Source organism: Poecilia reticulata, chromosome 16 (assembly GCF_904066995.2).
Source record: "Poecilia reticulata chromosome 16, P_reticulata-male-v2, whole genome shotgun sequence".
Taxonomy (NCBI): Eukaryota; Metazoa; Chordata; class Actinopteri; order Cyprinodontiformes; family Poeciliidae; genus Poecilia; species Poecilia reticulata.
The window spans coordinates 8,872,623-8,883,645 of record NC_088845.1 but is presented as its reverse complement, the minus strand read 5'-3'; the positions used below and the strand labels follow the sequence as shown (position 1 = coordinate 8,883,645).

Sequence of the window (11,023 nt, the reverse complement as noted above, 5' to 3'; positions counted from 1 at the left end):
TCATTTAAAATCCTTTTAGTGATGAGAGAAAAACTGTATACCGTAGAGATAGACTTCACATTTTGCTTTTGGTTAAGAGGCACGAGAACAAATAAGACAGGCCCATTTCAGAGTCCTGGACTATTGAGTATTCAGCAAAAAATGTCTCTCGGCGTTTTCCCAAAAGACCCGGAACACTGTGTTTTAGTTGCAAAAATTAACACTTGTTGCCACTTTGATCACTCTGATACTGTGGAGCATTATTCTGTTTAAAGCTCACATCAGCCACTGCTGCTTCTCTTTATTGAACTGCTCGGCCCAGCGGCGGGTCAGTTCCAGATAATGTTCAGGTCCGTGCGGCTGATAGTCCAAGTACACACGAGTCACGGTTTTCTTAGGCATGGCCCTCTCTATCTGCGTCCCTTCGTGCCATTCGTTAAAAGACGTGATGGTGACGATCTCCGGCCTCACGTTGAGTGCCGCCTGCAGAGCCGTCTCGTAGTAGCGGCCGTTCACCCTGTTGCGAGTGTTGTGGTTGTTCCACGGTCGAATGCTGGTGTCGATGTAACCGGGTCCGACGCTGGGGATGAAGAGGAGGTTGTTCCCGTCACAGAAGGCCTTAATGGCCTTCCAGTTCTGGTGGGAGGAGCCGAAGGAGAAGCCGTTGGAGGCGAAGAAAGTGTACATGCCGTCGAAGCCACCTGCCAGGATGTCATGCTTGTGACGCTCCTCGACAATCAGAGCGATGAACATGGAGTCGTACGGGGAGCCGCGCACACTGTGGGAGCCGGTGGGAGTCAAAAATTCAGACCAGGACTCTGGTGGAGTCAGATAGGAGTCATAGATGTAGAAGAGAGGAAGACTCTTCCCTGTGCTGGAGGTGAACTTGTAGAAGGCCCCATGATCACCGTACCTTCAGAGACGAGGATGTGGAAAAAAAAAAACCATCAGCGAGGCAATTTATTTCAGTAATTTAATTCAAAAAGTCAAACATTACACATGGAGTGATACATTTCAAGTGTTTCCGTTGCAGTTTATGGCGACTAAAACCCCTAAGGTCAGTTAGAATATTACATAAGGTTGCAAATGATTTTTCTAAATACAGAATTGTCAGCCTACTGTAAAATACGTTGATGTTGTTACTGCACACTCAATGCCAAGTCTGGGCTTCGTCTGCATGAATTACCGCAACAGTGTGGTAAATCATCAAACTGGCTGTGCTGAGGTTTTTAATGGTGACCTTCAGTTCGTCGGCATTGTTGGCTCTGCTGTCTCTCATCTTCCTGTTGAATACTTCATTCTCTGTGGGTTTTGGGTAAAGTCATTTTGTGGGCAAATCAAGCGAGATTATGGCCGTTTAACTAGATATCGGTACATAAGGCATTGTGGAAAGGTGCAAAATACTTTTGCCCATGTATTGATTTCATCTGTTTGAGGTGCTTCTTGAAGCACGTGGAACACGCTTTGTGATTCTCCACAATTTTTGAAAGGGTTTTCCTTTCATCCTCCTCAAAAGGCTTTGATTATCCCTCTTTCATGTGCGCCTCATCTTTTTCTATTCCACACCTTCTGCTTCCACTCAACTTTCCTATAGTTTGCCTACGTACAGAATTCTGTGAATTGCTAACTTCTTCAGGAATTATCTTTTGAGGCTTGAAGTCAATAAATATCTGCTGAACAATTTTTACATCAGTTCCTCGTGCTGATAAAATGTGGTGAATCTTTGGTTTGCTTTTAGATATTGTAAATGCTTTAATGCAAAGAGCTATATTGCCAGTAGATAAAAATGTCTAGGTTTATTTGAAACATTAATGTTTGCCATCAATGACAGATTAGTAAAGACTACTTTACAGTTTATTTGCCAGCAAATGAAAGGTGTACATTTTTTACCTGACACATCCTCACCAACTTTGGTAAAATATGTAAGAGTTTGGTTCAAGTTGGAGGCTTTGAATTAAGTGTGTATTTCGTGGACACTTTTCTCTGTGCCCTCTTTGATGCTAAAAGATTGAAAAGAAAACTGCTTTTATATCAAGAACCCATTTATAAGTCATGAACCTGGCCTTATATAATCTAGAAAAGCAACCTAAAAGTCTTTCTATGTTTTGACCCTTGTTCCCTCAGCTATGCATGCAAACCTAATGGGTTTCTGTTTGAGTTGGGTCAGTGATGAAGCTCAGCCAGACAAGCGCCTACCTGTCAATTATGTACTTGATGTTGTCGTGCAAAGTCTGGTCATTTCTTCCTCTGTAGGGTTGGATCTGAAATGCGACCTGAAAAAAAAAAAAACACACAAGAGAATATATATTGCGTTTTAACTCGTATCACAGTCCAAACTTTTGTCAATATCTAAGTGATGCTCCCTGAGCTGATAGCTAACCTTTTTGAGAATAGGGCTAAAAGCAATGTATTACTGAGGTCAAGCAGAAATAACACAGTAAAAGGCTTTTAAAGTCAAATTTTATTGCATGTAATCAGACTTAGAAATCCTTTTACCAATGCTTTTTCTTCAAAACAAAGTTATAATTTTGCCCCAAGTCAAAAGAAGCATAAAGAACATTTGCCTCCTGTTGCCTTGTAGCATATCATAGCATTTTTGTGACGATGATTCCAAAAAGAAAATAACTATTAACTGAACTCCTGCACTTTCATGTCAGATTCCCCAACAATGTATAATATATATTTTTTATCCTGTGCAGAACCCCCTGTGGAGGCCTCTGAGACACTCCAGTGTTTTTAAGAGTAACATCAATTTTCAGTTGACGGCAAAGTAAAAAGCTGCAATATTACAAGAGAACCGAAATGGCGTGTACACAAAAGGTGCTAAAGCTGAATATTTTAAAAGGAAGAGTAAAAATTCAGTGAGTTTGATGATGCATAATTCAGATTGAAACACCACTTTAAAAGCAGTGAAGACCCACAGAGAACAATGCGAGGAGAAAAATGGCCTTTTAAAATGACAGCAGTGACTAAAGGGATGTCATGAAGAGAGCTCAGCGAGGAAGCCGGGCTCAGCCTTAAGTACCGTACATCATCTGTGTTATATCAGATGTAATCTTTGCTGGATTTTGAAGCACATCACTGTTGTTTGGCACGGTGGGAGTCTGTGTTACAGATATGGAGCGCTTCTGGAAGCCACTGTCAACATGACATTCATCATAAGTCTACTAAGAAGCTAAGCGGATGTTTGCACAGTGCCTTGCAAAAGCACCTTTCACACAAAATGATATCCAGTTTCGAAGCTGCTTTACAAAAAGAAAAAATATCAAAGGTGTGATGCTTATTTACATTCAATCAATTTACTCTGACCCTAAAGAAAACCCAGTCACTTAATTTGCAGAGTTCACCTGTATTCCATTTAGTCCCAGTATAGATCCATCTGTGAAGAAATATAAAGCATGGTTCATTTTAAAAGAAACTAAGACATCTTATCTAAAAATGGAAATCATTTGGGCCAACCTGTCAAGACATGGCCGTATTGTGGAAAAAAAAAATTTATAATAATATTAATACAGGCAGTTAAACATAGCGTAATGGTCCAAGTCCTCACTGCTTCTTTTGAACCTGATCTATTCGTGGTCACTATTGGAACCATGAATTCTGTTAATCCTGAAGGACAATGTCCAGCCATTAGTTTGTGACCTTAATCTCAGGCGTATTTAGGTCATGTAGCAAAGCAACGATCCAAAGCAAACCAGCAAGTCCCGTCTGAGTGGATCTAAAGGGAACAAACCAAAGGTTGCCTTGAAAAAGTCTGGATGGGATGGGTCAGAACATGTAGAAGAGTTGTTGTCAGTTATCCTGCATGCTTGATAGCTGTTTGCTGCTTTCAGGGGCAAATTACTTTTTTCAAACTGGGCCAGCTTTGTTTTGATAGCCTTTTCCCTCTTAATGAAAAAGTCATCATTTAAATACTGCATTACTGTCCATGCTTAACTATTAATATTTGTTTGTTGATCTGACTCGTGTTCGTTTGACACAATGAGAGAAATCTGCAAGATATTTGCTTCCACAGAAATGCTAACTTACAGAGAGCCTCCAGCCAGCATTAATAAGAGAAGCAGCCAAAGAGCACTGAAGTAAAGCTGGAGGAACTGCACTGAACTGACAATATCGTTCTTCAAAGTATTGACTTACGGAGGAAAATGTACATAACCAAAATGCATGTCCGAGTTTTCAGACATTTACACTTTGTGTTGGAATATCGTATAAAATATGAAACATAGAAATAATATGAAATTTGCTGTTGTACTGTGACAAAAATGGCGTGCAAGTACTTTTGTAGACCCTATGAATGGTCTGTCAGGATTCTATGGAAGGCTTTATGGGCGACAAAACTGTTGCTTTGATTTCTCTGCAACTGCAGACCTTAGGGAGTGTAAATCATAGCTTTGAATCTAAGTTTATGAAGCCATAACTTTCTGGACTTAGTGAGCCTTTCGTGTGAACCTCTTCCGAGAAGCTGAGGATATAAAGCCACATGATTATCACCCCAAGGGGAGACACAAATCTGTTTCTCTGCAGCTCAGAGTAGACCCGCCACAGTACTAATTTCCCCCAAATACTGTCCAATAAATCTCCTGTAAATTTTAAGTAAATGAGTTCAAGCATTATTATACTTCATAAACACTGACAGCACAATCCTGGAACAACTGCAGCCTGATTTATGCTGAGCAGGGAGGAATTTAATGCCATCTCATGCAGAGAGCACAAAGGGAGGGATTAGGGCAAACACAAAGCTCCAGATCTTTGCAATAATTAGATGAATTTCAACTAAGCTTTGGACATTTCTGTAATTGAGAGTGCCACTTTCTTTTGTGGTCACAACCCGTGGACAGAGAACAACAAAGGGTCACACAAGAAAAAAAATGCTGTCATCCAGAGACAGAAATAAAACAGTCTGTCTGATCACAGAGCACCCATGGGCCGTATTCCCCTGTGCACTTGACATGGCCTACTTACGAGACAGAACTTTTCCAGCCCCTCAGGGTGCAGATTGTTCAGAGGCACAAACTGACTCATGGGACCTTTGATGCTCACTTCCCCTCTGCTCGTTTCCTCCCCGCACCCAGCTCCCAGGACACCCCACCACCGCAAACCCTGTCCCCACCAAACCACCCCCATGCACTCCCTTGGGCAGAGGGACTATTTCAGCGCCGGTTCAAGCTGAGGTCGAGAAGCAGCAGCAGCAGCTTGCGGTTGTGCTTTTGAGCTTTCCAACTCTGCTGTGCACAACACGCAAGCCGTGTGTGGGAGCTGCTGAAAATACCTTTCACCTTATATAATGAAAACTCCGTTGGTTTGTAACGTTACCCAAAGATAGGTGAAGGTTTTTTGTTTTTTTTTTAGGTGTGTAGTGTGGGATTGCTGGAATGATTGATGTTGAGTGCACAGAAGTTTTTCTTTTTCTTTTTTTCCAGCAAGATTTTATTACAAGCCAGAGAGCAATGCAAAGTCGTCCCTTCAAGTCGTCAGTTATGTCGATATTTAGTTTCAAATAGAAGTTTACATCCACTCATCATCTGCATTAATGTCCTATCCGAAGATTTATTTTAGATGTTCTTCTGGAAGGTGGAATGCATATACATGATTTTTTTTTTAAGTATTGGGTGCACATGTTTTAATTTATCTTTGGATTTGATTTTCTCTGCTCTATAAATCAAAACATTCATCCTGAAACCTGTGTTGTCGTCCGTCCTCCACACTTGTCTTTTTTTTCCTTTTTTTCTTTTTTGATTCTTTGAGCCCAGGAAAAAAGGTTCAGTCCAACATTCTGCACTTTGCACTCTGAAATTCTAAGACTGCACAAAAGGAAGCAGTCCTAAAATAAATGTTGCTCTCTGCAGAAAGAGTGAAAGAAGCTTGGTAGGAGGATGCTTAGAAAAACTGCACTAAGATTTCTTTATTTATTTATTTTATTCACAGGCTTATGAGAAGAAACCTCCTAATTCAATAAGATACTGACATGTTGCAGAATGAAAATGCTTTGAAGCATGTCACTTATTGTTTTCCACATGCATTCAGTGGAAATGCCACACTGACCAGAGCAGAGCTGACAGCAAACCGTGGTGATAAACCCTGTCTGTTAGCTTTGTTCCTGACAGCATTATGTGTGAAACCCTCACAAGCCCACTGTTGCATGTCTATTCTGGTAGTTCTTGTCTTGTCTCTCCGGAGATACTTTATTTATTTGCCTCCAGCCAGATAACTGAAGACATAAATGTGATATAAAATCTGACAGTCTGGCCTGAGCCCATTGCTTCTCACTAGAGCTCTTTATTATGAGGACTCTCATCTGTGCTGGAAAATGAACTATCAGGGTGTTCATGTAAGGACGGGAACTCTGTCGTTTTCATGGATTGCATCACCGTCATGCATCTTCATAATTACATCACCACGTTGTAAAAACTATTTGTTTTTTTGATATTCAAATAGTAAAAATGTTCTTTATGACAAGACTATTTTGACAGTGGTCTAAAAGGGATACATTTTCAATCAAAGATCATCACATTAAGGAACTCTGCAAATGCACACTACCTTGCAAAGTGTCTGTACCTCTTTACATTACATTCTGCAATGTTTAAACTTTTGTAATATATATATATATATATAAATATATATATATAACAGCACAGTCTCTCTTTTCCCTCCATGAATCTGTTCTAAAAGATTTTCTTAGGTGGTAAGGTGGTAATGTTTGATTGTGCCTATGTGTCTTTCTATTTAGTCCATGTAAATGTCTTGTTTCAACTTTATTTTTTCGGGGATACATAAGCCAAATAGCTGGGTGACATAAAAAAAAGAAAAATGTCATAAAAACAACATATTTATGTGTAAGTTCAGGAGGGAGGACATCAGAGTAAAACAGCTCCAGCCTTTCAGGAATCGTTGACGTCTAACGATGTTCTCGGCGTCACTTTGAACTATGAGAAACTCTTTCCTGCATCAATTTGAATATGGCATTTCAAATCTTATGTAAGAATTTCTGTGCGATTGAAAACAACTCCCACCCTCATTTTCACAGCTCTACCAACTGGAGTTTATCACCTACAGCTCCACTCAGATACAGTTTGCAGCTGTTCACAGGTTGCTATTGGTTCATAAACCTGGTTTCCAATTATGAGTCTTCACATTTGGCGTACTGCGTGTGGGAACAAATACATTAGTTTATTTGTCAGAGACGGTGCACATTATTAACGAGCACAGTATTTTAAAATGATAGGAAGGTAGGAGTGACATGCTTTCATTTATGTCCATATCAATTACTAATATAAAAAGAAAGTGCAGTAATTAGAAACATACTTTAAAAGTTCATTTGTTTACTTTTATTTTTTCCTCCTGTTCTTGTGCTAACAAACTGGTTAAGTGAAGAAGGAAGATCAGAAAGCAGTTATATGACTGTCATTTTAATATTTGATCAAGTCCAGCAAAACATTATATTATACATTATATATTATCTGAACCAGTGCTTCATTGTTCTTACTACCAGTGTAGTTTTACTAGAAACTAATTAGTTTTATCTCTAAAAATTACATTTTTGTATCAGCGTTTCCATATTTGTAACAGATTTGGGGTTCATTTTTTCTGTGTCGGAGGTAAAGAGCAAATTAAAACGTGAACAGAAGCAGAAATAGGCTTACTTTGACTCTGCTCAATAGGGATCCGCGTGGTTAAAGGTTGAGCATGATGGAAAACCTTTAGCTGCATTAATGATGAAATATGACCTTGTCCACCAGCAGGTGTCGACTTTAAATAGCACAATCAATATAGAAATTAAACTTTAACTCTTGCAATAACAAATATGATATACACAGTGAAAAATATAGAAGAATGCCATGTTTTACAGCACATTGCTCCTCTCAGAGCTTTTCTTCCACCAGTTTTCAGCACTTTTTCCGCTCTCACAAAATGTGCTGATGCATTTTACCTTCAGGCTGTGTCTGTATGCAGCATCCAGTACAGCTGGCACCAAATCCTCAGCGGGTTCCCCGTTGTCGTCAGCGAGGCCGGGAGGATACCAAGACAGCACCAGAACCCCTGGAAACACAGAGATGATTCAGGCTGGAAATCTGTCTCTGCTTCCGTCTTCGTGTTTTCATCCCGCTCATCTAGTAGTCATGGTATTTATATTTACTCATCTGCGTTTCTCATCTAAGCCTGTCATGTCGCGTTTAGGAGGAAATCTCTCAGCACACTTAGGCGCTTTGACAGCTCATGCATTTAAAAGCAGAAAGCAGAATCCTCCATTGATGCTGGCAGAAAAGGGACTTAGCAGAGCCTTGCAAAAGTATTCATCCCTCTTCAAATTTTCCAGATATTTTTTTCCATGTACAACCAAATCACACTCATTTTCAATGTCTTAAAATATCACTGAAAGGATCCTTTATGTTCCTTTGCTTCATTCACTCAGTGAAACACATTCATTAAACAGATCAGATCAAGAAGAATAGAAATCAGAGAAGCAGCAAAGAGGCTGAATGGTAACTGTGGAGGAGCTGCAGAGAACCTCAGCTCAGGTTGGAGAATCTTGCTGAACAACTATTAGTCATGAAAACTTATATATGGAAGAAAACCATAGTCAAAAGAGAAAGTATTCTTAATCATTATAGAAAAAAAACAACAATGCACATCGATATGCAAAAAAAGATGGCAAAAAGAAAAGTTTTGTGTCACTATAGCCTATAAATGGCCCAATACAATACAAATTCAAGTTCTAATATGAATAATGGAATGTACCTTATAGCTACATTGGTCACTGGCATCAAACAGAAACTGGCACATGAGACATGCAAATAAAAATCCAATAAAATTATTACAGTACAACACTCTCATATGTATGTGTATAAACAATGTGGCTACTCCTATTCATTTTCACTGTCAACATTGATGTGGCAGAATATCATTTATCAGCTCAAGCGGAAGTATCAATAGTTTGACTTGTTATGTTTCTAATTAATTGGGCTGTTTTAACTAAGCATTAGCAGCCAGCCTTCCACTGGTCCATCTGTTAAAGTGATGAGCTTTCAGAGGATTGCATGGCGGGCTCATCAGTCCGGATGGTGTACAATAACCCAGTGAGCCGCGGGACAGAAACATCAGGGCCTGTCACGTGTCGTCTAACACACGAGTCTGTTACTTGACACCCTGCAGCAGACCTCAGATGTCTTTTAGAGTCGCAGGAGCTTTTGGAAAGGCAACAGCATGTACGCATTTATAATTTATGACACTTTTCAAGAAGTACTTGAAGTTCACAACACTGGAGACACTGGATCTGGCTGATAATTCAATACTTTGTATCATTTTACTGCCGATGCCATGCCACTACTGATGGATTCTTTTTGTTTTACTTTTTTCAAGCAAGGCTGTTTACAGCGCCTTGTTAAAAACATGCAGGCGTTGGACTTCACGTTTTGTCACTGTGCAGCCACAAACTTCCAGACATTTCACTGGGATTTATTGTGACAGACAAAAATACACAATGTTGTGATGTTGAAAAAAAAAATGATCCAAGTGTTTTTCTTTGTGTTTAGAGCTTTATATCTTTTAGGGTTTTATCTGAACAATCTCATTGCATCTGTGGTTGTTAGTTTAAAATTGTTCCCCTGTTTGAAGATGAAGATGAAGATGAAGCCTTATCATTTTTGAAGTCTCTAACAGGTTGTCTTCAGAATAGCCCTTTTTTTTTTTGGTTTATCTTCTCGTCAACTCTAACCTGCTTTGCTCTGCTAAAGAAAAGCATCCTGCCACCTTGCTGGAGTCATGCTGTTATGAGATTTCAAAAGCCAGTGGATGATGAGACTTGGTCTTATCTGATTGTGTCAGAGGAAAAAAAACGGAGCTGCAGCATTTTGTTCCAGCTGTGAGCGATTTGAGATTTTCAAAGTTTGGCCATTTGTTTTATAACCAAACCATCCTTTATATCTGACCTTTCTGGTCTCTTTTATGTTCCTTGTAATGATGTTGTCTCCCTAAAGTTCTCTACTAAATATCTGAAGTCTGTGTCTATTTATGATGATAACTACCCACAGATATATCCAATTTACTGTCACATAAGTCTAAAAAAAAAAAAAAAATCCCAATAAAATACACTGATGGATTTTTGGAATGTAACATGGTGAAAATAATGAAACAGTAAAGAAAAGTGAACACTTTTGCTCTGTATTGTAAATCCATGAGAGCAGTAAGCGCAGAAATAGATCGAGTGAGAGTTTACGGAGCTGTCCAGTCCGTTTGTGGTGCTGAAACTGTTCAGCTTTCTATCAGATTTGTAAAGAGAAACTCCAAAACAAACCAGGGAGCATCACGGAGCTGCATACCTGCCGCGGAGGCTCCGATCTGCTCCATGTGGGACTCCAACACGTCCGGATCCCGGGAGCTGTACGAATTCAGCTCCGGGTAGAAACTGGAGGCGATGTCCTCGGGCGGCATGTGTTTTCCTCTCGGGTAGCTGGATGCGACCTTGGGGTCCCAGTGGGGGACCAGGATGTGGTCCCAGTGGATGTATTTCCCGTCCATGTGAGGGCTTCCGTACCAAGTGTAGTAAAATATGTGAACGTCGTAGAATATTGTCCCCTCTGGACCGGAGTTGGACAGAACCGCTTTTGCGTTTCCCCCTTGCGGGCGGGCTTGGACTGGGGACGCGGTGGCTTCCCGGGACATCCTCCCTCCTAAGATCGGCAGGAGCTCCAAGCCAGGAGCCAGATCCGAGAATCCGTCAGTAGGCTTCAGGGTCCTCAGTCCCATCAGAGACCCGAAAATGAAGAGGGTGAACAGAAACAGGGCAACGCAAACCTTCCTCCGCAGCCTTGCCATGGTTGGTAAGGGTTGCATGGGATGAGAACGGCGCGAATAAACCAGTTTTCCAGACGAAGCACAACTAAGATTCTGCAAACAACTCTCTGTAAGTGTCCCGACAGAATTTCAGCTGAACTATGCATGGCTGCAGTCCGATCGCAGCAGACAGCCTGGCACATTTGTTTGGGAGATATTTAACTTTCTGTTGCTCCCTTCCTCTCTCATTTTGCTAATCTGCATCAGAAACGTC

The 11,023-nt window shown here is 40.4% G+C and overlaps 1 protein-coding gene across 1 annotated transcript; it reads right to left on the bottom strand.

Annotated features, from left to right (window-relative positions):
• LOC103477822 (glycoprotein endo-alpha-1,2-mannosidase-like protein) lies at nt 1–11,023 on the bottom strand. Its single transcript, XM_008431126.2, has 4 exons — nt 10,296–11,023; nt 7,907–8,016; nt 2,176–2,252; nt 1–892 (listed from the first exon to the last, which is right to left on the bottom strand). The coding sequence occupies exons 1-4, from the start codon at nt 10,807–10,809 to the stop codon at nt 256–258; spliced, it is 1,338 nt and encodes a 445-aa protein (XP_008429348.1). The 5' UTR covers nt 10,810–11,023; the 3' UTR covers nt 1–255.